The sequence below is a fragment of the Acanthochromis polyacanthus genome, chromosome 1 (genome assembly GCF_021347895.1).
Source record: "Acanthochromis polyacanthus isolate Apoly-LR-REF ecotype Palm Island chromosome 1, KAUST_Apoly_ChrSc, whole genome shotgun sequence".
NCBI lineage: Eukaryota > Metazoa > Chordata > Actinopteri > Pomacentridae > Acanthochromis > Acanthochromis polyacanthus.
The window spans coordinates 68,710,537-68,733,580 of record NC_067113.1 but is presented as its reverse complement, the minus strand read 5'-3'; the positions used below and the strand labels follow the sequence as shown (position 1 = coordinate 68,733,580).

The 23,044-nt window shown below is 41.1% G+C and overlaps 2 protein-coding genes across 2 annotated transcripts in view; both read right to left on the bottom strand.

Moving 5' to 3' along the window:
• Positions 1-14,311, bottom strand: part of tmpoa (thymopoietin a) — a 36,027-nt gene extending 21,716 nt beyond the window's left edge. The window contains exon 1 of the mRNA XM_022217465.2: positions 13,449-14,311. Within this exon, the coding sequence (XP_022073157.1) occupies positions 13,449-13,691 (243 nt within the window). The 5' untranslated portion in view covers positions 13,692-14,311. The remainder of the gene's footprint in view (positions 1-13,448) is intronic.
• A 556-nt stretch (positions 14,312-14,867) lies between these two features.
• strap (serine/threonine kinase receptor associated protein) lies at positions 14,868-22,785 on the bottom strand. Its single transcript, XM_022217466.2, has 9 exons — positions 22,345-22,785; positions 21,815-21,950; positions 21,010-21,091; positions 19,940-20,012; positions 19,121-19,220; positions 18,852-18,989; positions 17,893-18,029; positions 17,589-17,738; positions 14,868-15,632 (listed from the first exon to the last, which is right to left on the bottom strand). Exons 1-9 carry the CDS (start codon positions 22,454-22,456, stop codon positions 15,571-15,573), a joined length of 990 nt encoding a protein of 329 aa, XP_022073158.1. The 5' UTR covers positions 22,457-22,785; the 3' UTR covers positions 14,868-15,570.
• Between the last annotated feature and the right edge of the window lie 259 nt (positions 22,786-23,044).

Here is a 23,044-nt window from a genome sequence, read left to right as displayed (position 1 = left end):
AAGAAGGCTTCGCTTAAACTTAATAAAACAAGAATGCAGAAAATGTTTTGCTAGAGTACACCACCTTAGTTCCACAGTTTGAACCGTGCTGCAGAAAACTCTATAAAGAACCGATCTGTTCAGGGTGTTGTGTCAGGTTTAGTTCACATGGCTGCTGCTTTCTGTGTAGGTTGAGATCAAGTTAATGATAGGGGAAAGTAGCTGGTAATAGGAGTGAAACATTTTGGAAAGTTTGAAAGTTCTAGAACAGGGGTCGGCAACCCGCGGCTCCGGAGCCGCATGCGGCTCTTTCAGCCCTCTGTTGTGGCTCCCTGTAACTTTGGAAAATAAATTGTTCTGCCTTTCAGGCACGTTTCAATGATTTTTAATGTAGAGTTTTATTGTGAAATTACCGCTCTTATTTTGCCGTGTCACTCCACCGGATGTGTTGCTGGGGTTTTCCCCTGTGACATGAGAGCGCAAATTGATGTAGAGAAACAACACGGAGCTTCAGATTCCCAGACGTTTCATGCCTTTTTTTATTTTACTCCTGGAGAAGCAACACCTGTAGTTTCACATCGTTTTGTACTCAAGAATGGCAAGCCTGTATATTAAAGCTCCACTCCAAGAAAGACACGTCTTTGAGTCAAAAGTACTCATGATAGGGTAATACATGTTACTCGCAAGAACACGGCAGCAGGTCAGAGAGTCAGAGTGTCGTCTTGGAAAATAGGGCAGCGACTTACCGGAGAAAAGTTATTAGCTTAGGATAAATAGATTTTACAAGTTAAATAGACATTCACAAAATATTGATTTCTAGCTAACATTACGTAACATATGAGGTCCAGGAGCAAAAATGATATTAACCAAGTAAGATAAATATTAGTGGAAGGACACAATTAAAAAAATGAATCTATCCAATTAGAGGCTTTGTAATTAATTAATCACGACTGATTAACAAAGGTATAGAGGTAAAAAAGCCATATATGCAGTGTTGTCTTCATTTTAAATGCCAAAAGGATTTTGCGGCTCCCGGTGTTTTCTTTTCTGTGGGAAACGGGTCGAAATGGCTCTTTGAGTGTTAAAGGTTGCCGACCCCTGTTCTAGAAGGATTCAACAATTACTGTTAAATCAAACAAAGCAATTAAGACATAAGAAAGGCTGCACTGTAGCATATACAGTGCCTTGTAAAAGTATTCGGCCCCCTTGAACTTTTCAACCTTTCGCCACATTTCAGGCTTCAAACAAAGATATAAAATTTTAATTTTTTGTCAAGAATCAACAACAAGTGGGACACAATCGTGAAGTGGAACGAAATTTATTGGATATTTTAAACTTTTTTAACAAATAAAAACCTGAAAAGTGGGGCGTGCAATATTATTCGGCCCCCTTGCATTAATACTTTGTAGCGCCACCTTTTGCTGCAATTACAGCTGCAAGTCGCTTGGGGTATGTCTCTATCAGTTTTGCACATCAAGAGACTGAAATTCTAGCCCATTCTTCCTTGGAAAACAGCTCGAGCTCAGTGAGGTTGGATGGAGAGCGTTTGTGAACAGCAGTCTTCAGCTCTGCCTACAGATTCTCGATTGGATTCAGGTCTGGACTTTGACTTGGCCATTCTAACACCTGGATACGTTATATCCAATAAATTTCATTCCACTTCACGATTGTGTCCCAATTGTTGTTGATTCTTGACAAAAAATTTAAATTTTATATCTTTATGTTTGAAGCCTGAAATGTGGCGAAAGGTTGAAAAGTTCAAGGGGGCCGAATACTTTCACAAGGCACTGTATGTAATGCTTCACATGCCACCCAGGGTTCCAACTGGTTTCTCAATAGTTTTAGAAACTTCAAAAGTTTGTCAGTCACACTTTGATCATCTTGTGTGGCAATGCTCTATCACAAATTCAATTTAAACACAATAAATATTGAAGTGAAGCTTGAACTGTCAAGTGCATTTTATAGACCCTCCAGAAAAACGCGATTATGCGATCGCATGAATTCCCGCATTAATCACCAAAATGCCGCTGATTATGCGGAGGTCAATTATTTCCCAAAAGGCCGCATAATCCCAGCAAGAATCTCACATTTCCACGAAAAAAATAAAGAGAAATATGCGGGTCCCGCTTGATTTCACAATTTCCGCATAAAATGACAACATAAATGGAGTTGTGAGTTTTTATGTGACGCCCGGCCTGACGTCATCAGTTCGCACATTCACACAGACACTGGAAGCGGAGCGCGGTGCCAGTGTTGCCAACTTAGCGACTTTCCAAAGCATCCTAGCGACTTTTTTTGTCAAAAGCGACTAGCGACAAATCTAGTGACTTTTTCCTGCCGTTTTGGAGACTGACAGGAAAACTCGGATCATTCTGCAGTTACTGTTTTCAACAAGTAGCAGGTGCTGCTGTGAGCTCCTCCCTGTCTCAAAGCACAGGCTGTCAGTCCAGTAACCCCGCAGCAGTCCCAGTGTCTGATTAGAGGACACATCACTCCGCGGCCAGACGGCAGATGAATCGCGCATGCGCAGTCACTACAGATCCCATCCAGACTTACGGAGCGAGATATAAATGAAAATGTTTCTTCACTGTGATATTAAAATAAACCACAGCACTTATCCCCTGGTACAAAAACATATTTTGGGTGTTTCATACTCACTTTTCGGTCTCTTCTAACCTGGCAATAGCCAGATTAATAATTGTGTAGTACTTGATAGTACTCCACAATATCAATCTGGGACCGCTCCATGTAAATCCGTTCGGAGGAAAGAGGCTCGGATTGGACAATGCAACAGTATGTCCCGCCTCTGACAGGTTTGTTTTTAGCCAATCGCGGGATCTTCACAACGAGCGGAGCCAATTGGTAGATTGAACTCTTACCAAAACCCGTTAGTAAAAAAGCACAAACATCTTTACCATCCAGAAATGCGCAAAGCGCCTCTCGTTGTTCTTCCTTCAAAGAAGCGATACGAGATTCGGCTAAAACTGACTTAATAGCAGCATCTACACGATCGTTGTCCTCCGTTGCCATGTTTGTTTTGATCTACTGGCGCTTGGTGTCGTCTTCACACCCGGATATCCCACCCCACACACGAATACTGCTGCGTGATTGGCCCGTGCCAACTTGGCTCTGTCCGAACAGCGAAAGCGAGAGCGGTACAAGATGCTTTCTTGAGAGATTTGTGAACTCACAAATATCGCGAGAAATCAACTTGCTGGCAAGGTTAGGTCTCTTCCACATTACATGCAAACTGGGAAATATGCAAATTAGGCGATGATGTCATTTAGCGACTTCTAGGACAGCCAACAGCGACTTTCCTTACTGAGGAGTTGGCAACACTGCGTGGCGCTCAGAGACGAAAAACAAGAATGGCGAATGCTAAAAGATCACATTTACCTACGAATATTTTAGCCAGACACCGGGCAAAACAGTACCCAGATTTACTGCACGAAAGTGGGGGGAAACTTTTTTGCACCCTGTACAACATCGTTCTGGAGCACCGAAGAAAATCAACCGTGTTGCAGCACTTCTCCACGACGAAGCACAGCAAAAGCTTTGCTGAACACAAAGGACTCAAACAACAACTTAGTGGTAGCCTAGTAACAGGATGTAGGAGAAGAATCACCTTTTTTCCCCCAGTTCTTACATATATCGCATCTTTTTGCATATTTCACAACTATTCGCATACTTTGCAACTTTCCACAATTTCCCCGCATAAAATGGCATAAAAACCCCGCATATTTATTCGCATAATCAAGGATTTTAGCCCATGGAATCAAGGATTTTTGCCTGCATTTTTCTGGAGTGTCTAATTTTATTACACACAGCCTGTAAACTGCTATTGCCGTTAAAAATCACATCTTTCCCTAAATGAATTTTTTGAAGCCTTCAATCTAGACTCTTCATTTTGTTTTCCAAAACTACTGTTCTTTAGATATTTAAAAAATTACACAGAAACTCTGGCAGAAATAAACAACTTTGCTGCGATTATAGTCTCGACTTCAGGAAAGCTTTGTTTATTGACAGCAGAGGGCGCTCTATTTCCAACACGTCACACTGTTCTGTCCACCTGCAGCTGCCAACAGTAAATCTGGCAATTTAGTGTGTCGCTTTGTGTCTGAATGTGTACCTCAGTCATGTTTCCATAAAAGTCGCATCAGCAACTACAATAGATCAGACCTAGAACCATCTAGGTCTCACTTTCAGTACGGCACAAATCTGAACTGAACCGTCACATTAACCAATAGACACACAGAAGAAGCAAACTTAAGAGTTGTGTGAAGTGACGTAAGGAAGGATTTTACCACATTTCAGCAGTAATACTCATCCAGAAACATCACAGTTTGTGTGCCTTAATCACAATACACCTTTCCTCACTCTGTTAACGCTACAATTTCAAATCTATTGGGCAGCAAAATGAAATGTCCATAGAAATAAAACTTTACTGCCCTGAAAACTGACACTAAAAGCTTAAAGATTAATGCCACTCACCAATAACAAGTAATAAGGAAAGTATAGTAAGTAAATAAGTTTGTATCTCCCCACAAAATGCTAACAGAAGTTGAAGTTTGCGGCTTCCAGCTGTGTAGAACTATTCTCAATGAGTTTGTTTAATTCTGAAGTATTCCTGAGAAACCATGGAGAGTGGACCCGTCCATCCCACAGCAATTCCCACTGTGTAGAACTAAATGTCTCACATCAGACAGATGAAATGCTGCACAGAGAGTCACAGTTTATCAGCAGCAATGAAATATTTTGTTGCATCACAGCAGTCGTGAGGTGGAGTCAGTTGAGGTTGAGTTCGGTAATTGAACACTTTGATATGATGCTATTAGTTTAGCTTATGTCAATAATTGTATTATTGTGCATTACACATTGAACACTGTGGGGGGGGTGCATTTAGTGACCTATGTCTGAGTGACTAGAAAGGCTTCACTCTGACGGATTGATAAAACCAGTTTTGTTTTATGTATCATGTCTGAAAAGGGCCTAAAAGTTGCAACCTATCTGGAAGGAATGTTGTGATTTCTTTTCATGTGTGGATTATTTGAGTTAATATCAATGTCTGGTAGAAATTTTGTTTGAATTGCATCTTTGGAAATAAATGTGATGAGAAAAAAGTTGACGCGTTCAATACTTATTTTCCCCACTGTATGTGCTTCATGCTAAAATTGACCATAAAATAAACCATTTGTTCCAGCTGGACTCTCAAAACTAAGAATTTTGTTTATTTATTTGACAGATACAGTGCTCATTAATTAACGTCTATTTAGACAACAATAGATGTAAATATGACAGATTATAGCAACAAGCTAATTTAAATCTGCAGTCCCAAGGCAGGTAAAAAACAAAGCAAAAAACAAAACAGTGAAACATAGGAAAATAGATCACAATGAAAGCACTTCACAAAAAGTACACAAAGAACGACCCCAGACTGCTTGAGGATCGGAGTTTTCAATATATACATTTTTTTCTAGATTTGTTAAAAAAAAAAATGTTACAAACTAGAGGTCTTCCTAACACCATTGAGCTGTTTTCTAATGATAGTTTGCAGCACTTCAGGCAGTGTGTGTGTGTGGAATGTGTGCATACAGAAACAGCACATCAGACTGCAGCTAAAATGCTACGATGCCAGCGGAGTCTGCCTGCTTTTCTACTGAGTAAAGTGGATGGACATGGACGAACACCAGCAGGCTAAAGCACCAAACAAGAACTATTCTTTCTATTCTGTAAATCTCGGACCACAAAAGTTGCACTCTCAAAGGACTGTGGTTTTTAAATTAACATGCGTCTCTAAAAAAAACACTTTAGCAGACCAATGGAAAATGTGAGGTATGCAAAGATGACATGCTCAGCAAAAAGGGCGAGGTGCTGCCAGGGTTCAGTGTGTGGTAAATGAGGCACACGGAGAGGCAGGCTTCCTCCACGTCTGGCTCCCTGTGGGCTGTTGTAGGGTTTGGTCTGGACGTGAGCCAGGCTGTTTCATAATCACAGCAGCCTGGGCCAGGAGAACAGGAGGGGGGAGAAAGCGTCTGTTCCCTCCTCTGCAGACCACACCCTGGCCTTTAAAGGCATAACTGAACTCAGAGCTCACAGCTCTGTGGAGTAAACTCACTACAAACAGCATCAGATTTTCCTTTAATACTATTGACTAAACCCAGACGGAGTAGTCGAGGGCAGGGCATGCTAGGACCTGTGGCCACATGCCGTAACTCACTGTTTGGCTGAGTAACAATGAAGTATGTGTGGTTAGCCAGAGTTGACTCTGCTAAGATTAACCACAACTGTTTGCATTCCACGCTTCACACTTAACAACTAATTCTCCTGAGCATCAACAACATTTCATTTAAAAAAAAAAAAAGAGGAGAAATTCACAAAGCATTTGGGCTTCTCAGATTCACCGTAAGACGCCACCTTCAGTGAACTGTCTCAAAAATGTCAGGAATGAATATTTGAGTTGCTTGTCCACCTGCACCTCTCACCTGTACGCTATAATCACTCTGGCATGCAAGGAGCACATTTCACAATCTGTACAACATAAAATTAAAACAAGAATAGAGATGTGGAGGGAGGAACATTAGAAAAACAGCAATATGTGGAATAGTACTGATGTGAACTGAGGGAAAACAACAAAAAGCTAGCTTTCTTTTGTCTCTGAAACCTGTCTTGCAAGGACAACCACCTCCTTTCCGTTCATGACCCACATGAACGGAAAGAACAATTTACAATCAATGCTAACAATGGCACTGAAATCCTACATTTTTCTTAAACTGTACTCCGAGTATGGAATATTTAAGTTGTTGGGTTGTTTTTTTTATAATTCCAAATCCACTGGCTTTATTCACTGTGCCAGAGACTGGAATGTGTTCCATCTCTGGAAGTCCTTGCTGACTGATGCTTGAAGGATAGCAACATTCAGGTCAAAGAGTTTGTCATGGAACTGTGGAAGGTTGATCCCTTAGTAAGAGATACGCTCTGATGTCAGTTTCTCTCACACACGCTCTCTCTCTCGCATTCTGAACATGAATTCCTCTTCCTAACAACAGCATTTCCTAAATGAAGAGGCCAAATCCACTAAGATAACAGCACCACATGGTGGTGTCAACATACCTGTAAGGCTTTACAGGACTTTTGTTTTTTAGTAACCAAGACTTGAGTGGTTGTATTTATGGAACCCAGGACAGGTTCCACGGTAGTCATGGTTCTCAGGTCTAAATATGAGACACAGAAACTAAAAATTCAACCTTCTCGCTCAAACAGCAACAATTCCAGCCATTACATGTGATAGAAACCTCACTCACAGCCATGAGAAAATTGTTTGATAGAACGTCTGGGATCACTTTCACCAAAATGCATCAGGTGCAAAACACCATGTAAGCACATAAAGACACAAAGTCCGTTTTTGACTAATTCTGATTTTACCTCTATATTTCACCTTAAAAGCTGTTGATCTTGCTTTGCTTGGTATCTTTTTTCAGCACAACCTCGCCTGTGTGATTCTATAATTATTTATACATTTTGATATAATGTATGAACACTTGACCTAAAATAGCAGAAAAAATACAAAGTCTGAGTAGAAAAAAGTTGGATTTTTTTTTTGCTGTGGACACCATAAACATGTGTAATGAATCTTTTTCAGAACTTATAATGTAAATCTAAATTGTTTCTCATAAAATAATGTACAAATTTAGCAGTTAACACAGTTATATACCATTATTTGCACTAAAATGCAGGAATTTTTTGGGGCATTTTTGCACAATTATTTACAAAATCATGAGGAGTCACAATAAAATTTTACATAAATTAATTTGTACCATTCCAAAAAGCTTTTTCTGTCCGCCACAATCTATACAATGACAAAACAATAGAAACAGTCTTTAGGACCACAGGGAGAATCCAGAGTCCTGGTGTTCTCCATTGCTAGAATATGTTTATTATGAATGTTATTATTATTGTTGTTTTATTATTATTATTTTATTTTTATTATAATTATTGTTATTATTGTTTTATTATTATTATTATTATTAGTAGTAGTAGTAATATATTACATCTGAAACAAAATCTTCATTTTCTGTGCATCTTTGGTGTCAAGCAGAGAGAGTGATCTGTGGCCAAAGCCAGTGAAGGACGTGCTGCTCTCCCAAAGAGTTGTAGCTATCCCCTGACCAAAAAAATAAATAAAAAAAGATGGAAAGTTCTAAATCTGCACTTTGGCCATCTCTCCTCTGTGTATTTCCAGAATATTCCACTCTCTTACTATGAACACAGAGACTGGGGGCGTGTCTGTGCGGCCGCTCCCCGTCAGAGCGTCTCTGTCACTCAGCTTCAAGTTTCTCAGTCACCTTTGGGGAAATCCTGTTCGCGTTTTTACTCCAGAGAACGCCAGGTTTGTGAAAATCTGGTCCACATTTTCCTTCCTACACCAAGCATCACTCCAAGGGTCTGTGTTTCTAGCATAGACTGTATATATAATGGACGTAGCCTCTGGCTCCAGAATTGAAGCCAACCCGGAAGTGTCAAAAACTTGCAATATCACGCCGTCTGCTAGGGTTGGCTCCAAAAAGCTTTTTCTCCATAGACCCCAATTCATTTTTGGAAAAAATCAAATTTGATAGACTGATTTTCTACAGCTCAGGATTTTTTCCCGTTAGTTTTCATGGTCAAAATGAGAGATCAGGTGACCGATCTTAAAATAAATCAATCCTGAATTTTAAATAAATCGTTAAAGTTGGCGGAGCCAGGGGCGTGGCTATACTTGATAGACAGCAACAGAAGCCTCTGCGGTAAAACGTGGGCGGGATAAGAGAGTTCTCAGCCAATCCTGCCCCTAGTTGCTCTCCGGTCCAGTCTGTTTGATGACGCTTTTTACGTCACTGGCTCCAAAAAATCCAAAACGGCGACCAGGAAGTAGCAAAATCCGGGCTTAATTTTCTCGCCGTTGAAACCAACGGGTGACGTCACGGTTAGTTTACGCCTGGTTTCTAGCCAGGCTCTCCGCTGAGTCCAAAGTTCAAAGTTTCGCTGTGCATACAAGACGCTGGAAATACGCTCCGGTGAAGTTCGGTAAAAAATGTGGCGTTAATTATTGATCATACCTCTGGTTTTACTTGGCCGATCAACATGATTCAAAAACTGGTAGAAAGTTCAAAATCTGCACTTTCAGCACAATTTTATAGGGAGACTCCTCAACGCTTCATTTTCCTGCTTTGTTTTGATTACAGCGGCGCATCAAGAAAATGCTCCAGAGCGTTTTTAGGGTAGCGAGGGTTAATTTTTTCACAGTGGAGCAAATGCCCAGAACACACTGTCACAATGATCCAAACCAACAAAAGAACATGGGTGGAGTCTGTTCAAACATAGAATAGTCCAGAAGAACATACTAGAGAAAGAGAGAATGGGTTTAGTGTAGGACTGCAGCAACGAATCGATAAAATCGATAATCGATTATTAAAAGCGTTGGCAATGAATTGCATTATCGATTTGTTGTGTCGCGCGATTCATGCATCACTCGTCATGTCGCGGACCCGTGTACTTCACCTGCAGAGCAAGTTGAACAGAGCGAGGTGGAGGCAGAGCAGAGGAGGTATTTTCAAAGGGAAGTAAATTCAACAAATGAAACATGAGCAGCACGGAGAAAACAGTTTGACCGAAGTCCTCAAAAGTATGGGAGCATTTCACGCTTCACAAAACAAAGACATGCTGCGTGTCCACTACATGTGAATGCACGCATCTCAAAATCGCACTGATGCCGGACGGTCGTGAGCGGGCCACTACGTGGTCACGTGACCGCGCTTTCAGCTTGACGGTCCGGTAGATGAGTCTGATAAACACAGCGGCTGGGCCACAAACTTTCTCTATCATTTCGAAAACACTTCAGGGAAAAGTATTTCTAAAGCATTTGAGGCGAAAAATATCGCCTTCTTTACCTGTAGGTAGTGGAGGAAGTTTCCATTTCTTATTTCAAATGTTTGGAATAAGTTTATGTATGTCCTAAATATGTTACCATCAAAAAGGTGATGGAGGTGGGTGACTCCTCTCTCTGCCCCCGTCCTGAAATAAAGAGTTGTTTTATTGCTTGCAAAATCAGGGTTGCCAGATTGGGGACAGTATACTGGGTTTTAATTGGGAGCCTGTGACTTCCAGCGATTTCCACCAAGCAGACAAGGTGGAAGCAATCATTGGGTTCTTGAAGCAGGAGTGATGTTTAAGGGCAGAAGTGATAAAGGGCAGGTCAGAGATTTTGATCTGATTACAATCTAACTGTTCTAGTTCCAGCCAGGAGTTATATTCTTCATGTGGGTGAATCCATTTGGAGAGATATTGTAGTTGGTTGGCTAAATAATAGGTTGATGCTAGAGGTACGGACCCGTACCCGTAGCATCTGTACTAGAGGTACGGACGTGTTAAGGTCACTGAAGAGCTGGCGATGGTTAACTACTATTTGCTGCACATTACAGGCAGTTTATATGAATGACTGACGGCGAACATTGTATAATTTAACTAAAAATACACCGTCTCCTCTCACACTTTAGACATTGCAGTTTTTACGCTTTTCGACGCCGTGTCTAAATTGTTTGAAGTCCAGTTCCTATTAATTAGTTTACCACGTTCAGTGGTGGAAGCGGCTGACGAACTCCATTGCAAATGTTCCCATTTAATTTCGGACGCTAATTTACAAGATAAAATTAAGGATGTCGAATATGAAACAAACACTCGTGAATGGTGAGGAGCAGCTCTTTAATTCGGCATGAATTTAAAAAAAAAACCACAAACTCGATTTACTGTGATATTGTGAGATTTGTTTGTGGTGATGTAACTTAGCCATTCAACAGAGTCCGCTAACATTAAAGTGACTGACAGGGTCTGTGTTGACAGACGCAGAAAATACGTCAGGGTTTTGTTTAGGTTGTTAATATGTAATAGTCTGTCGCTACTTTTGAAGGTAAAAAAATACTTATAGTTTGCTGGCTGTTAGTTCCGCCATTCATTCCGCAGATTCACCTCGAATCACGGAAGCGCCTTCATCAGCGTAGCCGGCTCATTAATATTTATGTCCGTCGGATTACCAGCCAATCACGAAGCGCGTTCATCAGCCGGCTCATTAATATTTATGTACGGCTCATTAATATTTATGTTAAGGGAAAGTGCCGTATCCGTAGGCCACAGGCTACGGGTACGGGTCCGTATCTGTAGACACTACCTAAATAATAATACATGAAGTTGGGAGCCTCCAGTCCCTCTTCGGGTTTATTCTTCTGGAGGGTGGACAGACTGATTTTAGCCTTTTTGTTCTTTGAGTAAAATTTACCAATAGCAGAGTCTAACGATTGAAACCACTTTGATGTGAGTTTAAATGGAATCATGGAGAGGAGATAGTTGATTTTAGGTAATATTTTCATTTTGTCTGTAGCTATTCGTCCCAAGAGGGAGATGGGAAGGTTGTTCCAACGCCTCAGATCTTCACAGACTTTGTCCAAAAGTGGGGTGTAGTTCAGGTGAACTAGCTCTGAGAGTTTGGAGGAAATATTTATGCCCAGACTAGCGTGTACTGCTAACCAACACTTCTCCCCCTCTCACTGTCAACATTTATCCATCATCTAAAAACTCATGAAAGATTGATCATCTGCACTGTGTCCACATATCACGGCACACAAAGAGCTGCAGCTCGCTGCACAGCAGCTGCTCTGACAATCAGGTGACTCTTACCTGACCCTCTACGTCCAAATAAGGTAAGAACAGGAATGAAACATAAATGTAAATCTCTTTACAAACAGGAAAAATGCAGCAGAACACCTTTACATGCTGTTGTTGTTGTTTCAAACTGCCAACAGCAGCAAATGCATACAGTCACCTCCCACATGTTTGGCATGTCGTTTATCAGTCGCCACCTTTGCTGTGCTCCCAGCCATCATTCAATCATCCCGCACAAACTGTCCTCCCTCCAAAACAAGCGCAGGCCAGACGTGTTCTGCTGCACACCTGTTTGAGTTCAAATCAACATCCAAACTGAATAAAATTTTAGAGTACTAGTAATACTGCAAAACAGTACCTTCCGTATTGATTAAACGCAAATAGTTTAGTTCTTTTGATTGACAGATTGGTTACTAAGGGTTACTATGACTGTGGACAAGCTCACTTCGGCTGCCAGGTGTACGATGGAGTTGGAGCCACTAGCTGGACAAACTATGTGATGAAACCATTTCTACTACCTACCCCAAGCATCTCTGTCTTACTTATGTCCTATAAATTAAGCTGTCAGAATGCATCCAGACACTAATATCCCTGTGATAAGTCAGTACTGGCAGATAAATCAGCTGATTGGTATGGTATAATCTAAAACTAAGACAAGCACCAAATCCCTCATGATAATCAAATGATTTTTCTGTCAGCTGGAAAGTCAGTCTATTGACAGCTCCTGGTACCTGACAGTTGATGGGTTGGAACTGACACAGGACTGTTTGTCTTGTAGGCACTACATGTTAACAATTGTGGACATGCTTTCAGAAGTCAGCATGCTTCAGAGGAAAGTTACTGACCTGCTCTGACAGTATTCGAGGAATGCAGGCAGTCTGTGGCTGCATGGGATTAGTAATAATTAATTTAAAAAAGCACTGGCTCTGTCTGTACCCTCAAAACCCAAACTGGTTCAATTATCATATGAAATGATGTCCAGGCAGAGGGAGAGAACCCCTACTGGGTCTGTATTAAGGTACTACAGGTCACAGACTGGATCAGCAGAGATCCAGGGCTGCTGTGGTTGTGCTGAAACCGTGAAGACACTCCTCCAACAGCTGAAGTAACGCGGGAAATTCTTGGGGAGGGAAGTGAAAGCTGAATGTGTGATTCTGGTATGTGACCAGGGTTTGATCACAGATTTATTCATGTGTCATTTGTGCAAAATTTTAAAATTTCCAGACAAGGGCTCCCTGAATCTCAGGGCAGCCAAAGGAAAACAGAAAGAGTCCCATAGAAAAATGTCTGACAGTCCACTTTCAAAATAAAGTACTTCAGCATTAGATGAAAAATAAAAACTGAAAGTATTTTTCTACCCAGCTAATGAGCAGAAAGCAACCAGAGGACTGGCAGAAGTAGAAAGCCCTGGCAACAAAAGACAGAAAGGGAATAAACTAAGAAAAACCCACTCCAGTAGAAGGTGGGAACGTGGGCAAAGATTTGAAACAGTCTGAAGCATCTGCTGACTTCTGAGGGGCATCTCTGATTATTTTCTACACTGTAGAGTATTTTACACACGGGTCATCGATTAATCAGAAAATATTTCGTCGATGTGGTTAGTTGCAGCCGCAATGGTGTGTGTTTATATATTTCAGTAGCTGAACAAAGTAAACCTTAAAACTATGGTATTCTCATTAAGTTGTGGAAACTTGAACCACCCTACTCTGCAGGGATTTGGAAGCTCCTGCAAATCAAACACCACCATCGTTCATTCTGAAGCGGATAAATGAACTCACTCTGCCGGAGGAGCGACTTCTGCGAGAGACCACGGGCGACGGCAGCTCCTCGTCGCTGGAGAAGGCGTCCAGAGTTGTGGCCGTGACATGCTTCTGGTTCTGAGCGGTCAGGTTCTTCAGATAAAGCTGCACATACACGTCCTTGTTATGGTTGCCGCTCGGTAGCTCCACGTTGTGGGCCAGCAGCTCGCTCTTCAGTTTGTCCTTGGTGAGCACAGACGGGTCGTCCAGGTACTCCGGCATGTCGGCGGGCAGATGGAGGCACAGAAGCACCGTGGCCCGGGTAAGTTAGCTAGCTAACACCGAGGAGGAATCTGGAATAAACCGAGAGAAGGTTCAGTCTAAGCAGAGCGGCTAACCAGCGCCTCCTACTGGATTTAAATCGAAAAAACTACTGGTAGCTTAGGAGCTAGAAAGTGTGCTTCAAGGGAGAAGCAAGAAACGTAAAAAAGGAAAATAAGATGACTTGCTACCGTTGGTCTAACTTCCCCCTCCGCTCATAAAAATAAAGAAATGAAAGCGACGCACGACGCGGCTGTTTGGGGAGAAACCGCTCCACGCCAGGGGATCACGGAGATGGCCCAGGCTGGAAGTGGCACCCTGGAAAGACTAGCTCCTATTGGTCAAACGCTGTTACAAAGCGCCTTGCCATTGGTGGAAAACCTGTAACTGTTGAAAACAAACCGCAGCTCGCTAGTTGGTTTTCAAGTTATATCGACAGGGAAGCCTTAAAACACAAGAGATCCTGATATTCTTGTTAGAACAGGGGCCTACAGACTTGTTCTTCCAGAAATCCCATAACCGTCGCATCAGACTATAGCCTCTATTGCAATGTACTGCTTCACTGAAGATTCTAATATTTACGTTTAGGTGCAAATTATGGAAGCAAAAAAGTAAAAGCTCAAGGACATTATTGTTGCTTGTTTTTTTTTTTTTTTTTTTTTTTAAAAGTCTGACCTACAGATCTGTCATTGTTTGGTCCTGTCACCATTGGCGCTTTTTTTTTTTTTTTTTTTTTTTTTTTTAGCAAGACTATCATCCATTGACTTCAGTGTTATCAAGTATCCCTTCATTAAAGGCAATGAGTATTAGACTATTTTTGTCCAAAACATATCTATATAGGTTATTTTAACCTTTAGTCATTTAATTCGCTAAAAAAAAATTGAGATATAAAAAAAGTAGGTAGAAGACTTATGTAATTAACATGTAGACTGCTATTGTTTGTCCATCCATAAAACCCTGGCTGTTTGTTTTCAGTGTTCAACAAAGTTAATTAAAAATGCAGTTTATGATTGCAATGCAACTTACAATTCAGTGTCTGTTAATTTTTTGTATAATCATTTAGCTCGGTCAAAAAGGACTCTATATAATAAATCTGGCACAGATGGAATGGAAAAAGCAATTCAAAACACCAAAATCTGTCTTTGTGCATTACTTACAAATAAAACTGCAATGCATTTATTTCATCACTGGACACAAATGAAGACAATAACCAAATTGGAAAAACCCAGTGACATTTCTTCCTGTCCACTTTGTCACAAAACAATATTTTCTTTTATTTGGACACATAACTTCATATACTCAACCAGTACAACACAAGCAAATACTCAAAGCAATGTTTCTTTTTTTTTTTTTTTGAAGAAATGAAGGCGCCTTAACTTTAGCACAAACTGTGCAACTACCTCCAGTATCCTTGTAACTATGAACTGAAAACAAATGCGTTGGTCCAGCTCATTAAACACCTTAATTTTGAAACCAAAACTCATTATAGTATCATGTAGTTTGGGGTTCACGGCGTAGAGGGAAGTTAAAATAAGTTTAAGCAGACAGAACCGGGCTGATCAGAGAGAAAGCAGGCAGCAATGACACTCACAGCTCTACTGCTTTACTCTGCAGCCCATACTGTCCATATGACTGTAAATCAGTGTGTGATGTGTGGGTGTGTGAAATCGTTGGTCTATGACAGGACAGTCATAATATCCACATCATTTTCTGATGGATAGAGATGCTCTGGACTCTGCTCCTTGCTGGGCCTGATAGAAGACACCGGAACACCCCTCTGCTCATCTCCTTTACCTCTTCCTTTTTTCTCATCTGGTTTCCAAACAGTAGCACTATGTCCTCAGGCTTTGATCTCAGGGGTCGAGGTGTACAGCTGCTCAGAGTTCTCTGCCCCAAGGTCCTCTGAGAATGGAAAGCAAAAGAATAGGAGGAAGAAATTAAAATAATCTGATACATGGATACACCACTGACATAAGAAAGAAGCACAGCATCCTTCAAAAGCTAATGCAGGCAGGAGTCACTTTCCATGACATTTACCAGATGTGTTCTTTACAGATATGTGGTCAGCAGGTTTCTGAGCAGATGTTTTAACGTCTAAAGTGTTGCTCACAATTTTACATTTTTTTTCTGGAACAAGGAAATCCACGTACAGACAGAGAAAGTAAAGCTGAAGTGCGATAAATGTGACGACCACCAAGCAAACATCTGAAGGTGTCCTGTGATATCAGGCTTCTAGGTGCTGGCAGCAGACTCTCCAAATTCTGTAAAGTGGGAAGTTTGGCCTCAACAGATTTTGTTTGAAGTAGCTCTTTTTTTTTTTTAAACTTCACCATGGTAACTTATACTCTGTAGCTAACCTATGCTATAGCAGGTTATGTTCAGAGTTTCTGATTTAAATCGCCTAGAAGAACTGTCTCCCTTGTTTCCTGATGATTCTTTATGAGCGATACAGATTCTCAGCTGAGGGAACATGTTTTCAGTCAACATGTTGAGCTGTATGTTACTAAAACCACTGAATGAAGTACAGTCAGAGTACAGTACTGCACAGTCTATGGATTGCGTTGCCATAGGAACCCCAGATGCATTTAGCTGGTGATGCAGAAATAAATACATTGCTTATGTTTAACAGGTTCTACCAGCATTCCTGTCTTGCATCATATGCAGTAGCAGCACTTCAAAAACCCTTGTATATTTTTATATTCCTCATTGTTCTCCATTAAAACAACCTGTGGACTGAAGCAGCTGTATTTCATTTTGTGTATAAGACTCAAATGACACGTTAAGTGCCTCCTTTTGTGCAAACAGAGTCTATAGCAGAAAGTCTGAGTTGACAAAGAATGTTGCTAGCTACCTTCATGATACCCGCGATTTCTGACAGGGGCTTTACATTTTCTCGAGCCAGCTTGCACAAAGAAAGCCTGACCATGTCAAACTGGAAACCAAATAAACACCTTCAACTCACTGTCATGTTCCTTAAACCATTCCTGAACAAAGTTTGCAGTGTGGTAAGGAGCTTTGTCCCTGTTCAAAAAGGCCAATGCCATCAGGGAATACTGTTGCCATGTTACAGTAGCTGTTCTGTGTGATTAGACCACACAGGCCAGCCTTCACCTCCCCATGCATCAATGAGCTGTGGGCCCATAGCCCTGTCATCAGTTTATAACTTGTCCTCCCTCGAACTACTTGTAAGTACAAACTACTGTATACGAGGAATATTTGACCAGACCTGCCGTTTGATGCTTTGCCATAGTAATGTCCACAGTGTTGTCTCAGGTAGAAACAGATAAATTAAATACTGAGTTGCACTATGGGAATAGCAGGATCCAAGCCTCCGCTGTCCTGTTTTTTAATCAAATCTGTCAATCAAAACTCCTAACTATAATGCTGTACTGAACTCTATTAAAGGACAGCTCCATTATCCCATTAAAACCTGCCACCAAGACTAACATTGGAAGAAGTGCCATAATATATTGTGCTCTAACTTCTAGTGTAAAATACTTAATTTACATTCACAGTAATCGGGAGACAAGTGACCAGTTTTGAAACTAGTATTTTGTAGCAGTAAGAATATCTGCATTTTCAAAAACTTTCAAGCAGGCTTCAGAATATAGTGTTGCATGCTGCTGTTTGCTCCAAAGCCTGATCTATGTTCAAGGTCTTATTGTCCAGAATATAGCAGTTATAGCACAATTCTCTTTGAATGAAGATCATCTTATGCAATATTTACATATATTCTACATACATCTACTATGTTACATTTCAGTATTAGTATTTCTCTATTCAGTTTTTAAAATGCATTTTCATCGTTCTGTAACCAGCAGTAGCCACATCAGTTAGTGCTTGAAGCTGGACAGTTACCAGGAAGGACACACTTCCACAGGCCATAGGTTTTCCCCACCGCCGTCTGCCACAGCCGGAGTGTGCCGTCCTCAGAGCCACTGGCATACAGCTCCCCATCTGGACTGAAGCGAACACAGTGTACAGGGCCAAAATGACCCTTATAGGACTCTGCAGACAAGAGAAGCAGCAATAATATTTCAACTAAGTGGTTAAAGATATGTTGCGATAGGAAAACCTACTATTGGGCTTATTCAGTCACGCACACTTTTCTGTTTTTCTGCACAGTGAACAAGAGTAACAAAAAAAGCTTTGTGTTCCTCACCCAGCTCTTCCTTAGTGCTATAGTCAAATTTGTAGAGTTTGAAGTCGTCTCCACCGGCAACAAAGAAGTCTTTCTCTGGATGGAGGGAGGCTGAGTTGATAGGAGCCGGGGCCTCCACGGTCTTGATAAGGTCCAAGCTTGATAATACAAATGATTATAATAACAATATTCATGTTAAAATAATGTTTTAACATTGCTATTTTGTACTCAACTCTCGTGAAACACACAGTAAGCATTCACACAAGATCTGGTGCTTTGGAATGGTGCAAAGTGTAAAAGCAAGTTCCATGCTTTCCATGTCGTCATGTGCTGACCTCAGCTATTCCATTCCTAACACAAATAGGGAACATATCCATCTTCCACAAACACATGGTAAGCTGCCCTTCACATTGAACACTGGAATATATAGAGTGTTGCTGTAGATGTTTCTGAAAGGCTGGGTGTGACTTTGGGCTTTTTACTGGCTATACTACGTAGTGTAGCTGCTAGTTACAGATTGGGCTCTAGTGCCTTTGTCTATGATTATTCCCAGGGTGTGCCAGGTATTATGGAATTAGCTACAACTGGAATTTGTTGCCTTCACATTCAATGTACAGTCACAGTGAAGAACTTCTGGAGAATCTGGAACGTCCCACTGTCTGGCAGCAACTACCGTTATTACTTTTGAAATGTTTAATTATAGAGTGTGGAAAATGGCAAATCACCTTGCACAGTCTCAAGACAAGCATCCAGTGTACATTTATAGTGCAGATGGCAAGATCCACATTCTCAAACTTTGGGCAGCACGAGACATTCACACGGGGGACACAATTTACGTCATGTGGACAGCATGAACTTCTATCAACACTGTTCACTTTGCTTGCTTTTGATGCACAAATCAGTTTTTTCTTCACAAAAAGGACAAAGAAAATCATTTAAAGTATTTTACCATGACTTTTTACAGTGAGAGCACAACATACCTCAAAGCATTGTAGAAAGCAATCGTCTTTCCATATGTGATCACAAGAGTTTCTCCATCAGCCACATACTCCATGCTGCTCACTGACGTGTCAAATGTCAGCGTCTTCACCTCCTCCATGGAACTTCTATTCCACAACCTGTCTGAGAAGTGACTTTTTAGAAGGATAATTCTCAGCACAAAGCAGTCAGTCAGGATGCATTTAAGGTATGGCACACACAGTAAGGTCTAGAAGAATAAAGGTAAACGAGAAAAAGCTGGTGCACTGACCGTATGGTTTTGTCCTCAGCAGCTGAGAGAATCTGCTTGTCATTGTTGCACCACAGAGCTTTTTTAATGGCTGAGGTGTGACCTGCAATCTCCTGTGGTGCTGAAGGAAATACAGATGCAACAGTCTAGATTAGAAATCAGAAATTATGCAGGCCTAATAAAATGCTGATTTCCACACTTTTCTGCAGTAATTTTTTAATATAGACTTGCTTAGCTCGATCATTCTGTACAACAGGATGTTCCCTCTCACACAGCACACTACCATTTTGCTGTAGGGGACAAAAACATTCTGGCTTGTATTTCTTTAAACCAATCACAGCTGTCACATGCAGGGCAAAGCAAAGACTGTGGAACAGTGTTCCTTCAAAACAGTGACAGGTGGAATTGTTTTGTTGGAATATTTGCTGACAAGGAGACGAGCAGTGTGAATAATGTGGATAATCCACCGATTAATAACTAGCAAGGTTTCCTCACTGCATGATCCAAAAGCTCTGCAAAACCTGAAAATGTCAGTGTGGTAGGTTGATGATCAGAGATTGTTTTTGTTGTTTCCAGTAGTAAAGAAAACTGTAACACACAGTTAGTAAATGAAAGGACAAAGGTGAATGAAATGATCGGTGGCCTGTACCCGCATCCTACATCATGTGAGTCAGACCAGTTTTATTGAGACAGATCTCCAGTAGGGGGCAGTGTTACACTGACCAAAGCAGAATTTCCAGGAAACTATGAAGAAACTCAAAACCTGGCAAAGCACATCAAATTCTACAGGTACCTACAGGTAAAGTTGCACAATTCTGTCTCTTTAGCATACTCACTCACCTGCCTCAGGGTTGCTGAGATCATATATGCGCAGCAGCTTATCATTTCCGCCAGTCAACAGACAATTACTGTCCTAAGGGACAGAGACAGAAGATTAGGGTAGTGCTCTACAGCGTGAGCTTTTCATCTGCATACATGACAACTACAATGTGCCATTGTGAAAACATATTTGGCTGCACCGGTGTTAATGAGTCTCGTTGATACACTTGTTAGCAAAGCTAAGCGGACAAACCATTCAATTCAGTTCAACTCGATCTAATTAATATAGTACCAATTCACAACACGTCATCTTAAAGCATTTAAAACAGTAACATGAAGACCTTATAAATTACTAACAGGGAATCAAACAATCCAAAGTTCCCTTTGGATTCCCAAGGTGAGCAAGCAGTTGGCGACAGTGGGAAGGAACCAAAAAACCCACCCCTTGCCTCAGGCAGAAGCTTCTCATTTTCAGCCTTTGCAGATCTTCACTGTTGCTGGTCAAGAAAACAGCAGTGGGTCCTATCAGCTGGCACCAGCTAAAACTAATTCCATGACTATATTTGATGACATGCCAAGATTTTTTTTCTGAGATGACATTTGTTGGGTTTGAGCCGCTCTCAGCCAGTGGAAAAGTTGGATTCAATCATTGACTGTATACATACAGGCCGGATAAAGATAAACTTTATTGATCCCACAGTGGGGAAAATTCACCGTTACAGCAGTTCCAAAAGAAAAAGTATAAAGGCAGTGCAAGAATAAATAAGAAAAAACTGTGGAAAAATTGCAAAGAACATTTTATACGTATAATTTTTTAAATACTATGTAGAAGACTATATACACGAGGATGAGGTATAAGTGACTGCACATAAGTAGGTGGATGCGTGTGTAAATCTGGGGAAGAAAAAGTGCAGCAGTAAACAGTATACAGTCAAATTTACAGTCATTCATCCATATTTAGCTGCTATACTATGTACTGTGGTTTAAAATCTCAAATCTCTACATAGACTGTTATTGGGGGAGCAAAAATCAATCACATGATCACAAACATGTCATCTGAAGAGTTTATCACATTCAGGAGCTGGACTGACCTGAGTAAAGCTGACGGTCTTGACAATGTGTTTGTGAGCCAGTGAAAGGACCTCGTCTCCGCTCACTGCATCCCACACCTTTCTGGAAAGCAGAGATGTGATTGTTTTTTTAACTGACAACAGTTTATGTAGCTAGTAGTTTCTTCCTCTAATTGTTGTTATGACTATTATTACAGTGATTTAATAATGCCTGTCTTAGCAATCATGGTCATGTCATAGCTTTTCATATCAGAATCTGTTCAGTGATTTAAACGAACAAACTGAACAGATACAAATACATAAAAAGGAAAGCGAATGTATATTTAAAAATCAATAAGACAATAAATAAACCAGAGATTCTCTAATGTGGACACACATACCATGCAAGGACTAGGACAGCTCTGCAGCATCGTTACCATGGAAAACTATCTCAGTTAAAAGGGAACCAATTTGTATTATCAGAAACCCTGAATTAATTAAGCCCAAAAAGAGCAAGTTTATAAAGTAATCTAGCTGCATGGCACAGGCCACTGGAGTCAGGATAAATATTTACATTTACCTGAATGGGGATCAGTCACCAGTTTGTTAAAATCAATCACTAACCAAATGAAGTGATTTACATATCCACAAAGAACACAGTGTGTTAAAACATCCCATAATTTCCGTTTACGCAAGTGTTTGATTACAAGCGAACTGAGGTTTTGGAGTATGCATGTCTTTACATGCATGAAAGATTAGTCAGCGAGAGATGTATTCAGGATGACTGGGATATTTTAGACTCATTACAAATGTGTTAACCTCATACAGTACAGGACTCCCCACTTACGCTGTGAAGTCTGCAGCAGCAGTGGCTGCCTTGGTGGCGTCTGTGTTCAGAGTGGCTCCCCAGACAGCGCCTTTGTGACCCAGAAACGTTCCTATCCAGTCCCCTGTGTCTCCCTGGCGCAACATGGGCTTGCCATCTGACAAGGCAAAGCAGGGAGGATAAAAATGTTACAGTGATGGTAGCACTACTGTATTACAATCAACAGGTGCCTATTAGACAAACCACAGTCTGTCTCACTTTGATGACGTGTGATTTTGCATTGTAACGGCAGCCTAGAGGAAGCCACTTTCTACTGACAATACATTTTATTTCAAGCGCTTAAAAACGACCATGTTAACAACACAAACAGTTTCTTTAAAAGTAGTCTGCGCAAGCGTGTGTAAAAATAAAGCCAGTCAACATCAGTGAGAACTGAAACTTAAGCAAACAAAATTCGGGAGTGAAGAGGTCTGCTATCACATTTACGTCGTGGAACGTTAAACAGTTTTCTATAAAGCTCATTTTCTGAACAGACTGTTTACTGGTCTCACCCTTGCAGGCGCTGATGAGGAAGTAGCCATAAGGAGTGATTCCACTGAAGGCCAGGTCCACCACAGGCCGGGTGTGACCGGAACAGGTGAGAGGAGTTTGTCTCATCGCCATGGTCCTCCACCCGGGCTGCAGACGGTTGTCACTGAGGGAGGAGACGGTACAACGCTAGTGGCTAGCTAGCTAGCAAGCTGGGTAAGCTAGCGGGCTAGCAGGAAGACAAGACTACAAGCTAACTAGAGGTCTGTTGATTAATTTCTGGTGGTTAGCAAGTGGACAGACTGTGAATGAACCAAAGTTTGCCGTAGGTTTGTCAAAGTGAACGGCGAGTCTCCCTCCCAGCGCAGGAACGGCTATCGTGCTAATAGCTACAACATTGCAACTAACTAGCAACGTGCAACGCGGAGCGGCTACAGTACAGATCATATGCCGCACGGCCCGGAGCGGGACTTTCACAATAAAAGTATCACATCCTCACACTAGTACAGTACTGAATAGGTAAAAGTCGGGGAGAGAAATCATAGGAGAATTGATAAGTACAAAAATATAATATTACTATTGATCAGTGTAGAAATTCACAAACGTTAATTCACTCTTTTTCTTTTCACATGAACAGGTTATTATTATTCAAGATTCAAGATCCAAGAACTTTTTTGTCATGTACGTCTACAACACAGCAGAAACACAGTGGTTACCCTGAGT

Bases quoted from the DNA above. Each gene is read 5' to 3' on its own strand.
- strap (XM_022217466.2), bottom strand. From the start codon at position 22,456: ATGGCGATGAGACAAACTCCTCTCACCTGTTCCGGTCACACCCGGCCT. The intron at 18,030-18,851 runs GTATGTTGTGCT...TGTATTATCAAG, and splicing joins GCTTTCTACAATGCTTTGAG to CTTGGACCTTATCAAGACCG. The intron at 15,633-17,588 runs GTAACTGTCCAG...TTCCATTCTCAG, and splicing joins GTGGAAGTGTGTCCTTCCTG to AGGACCTTGGGGCAGAGAAC.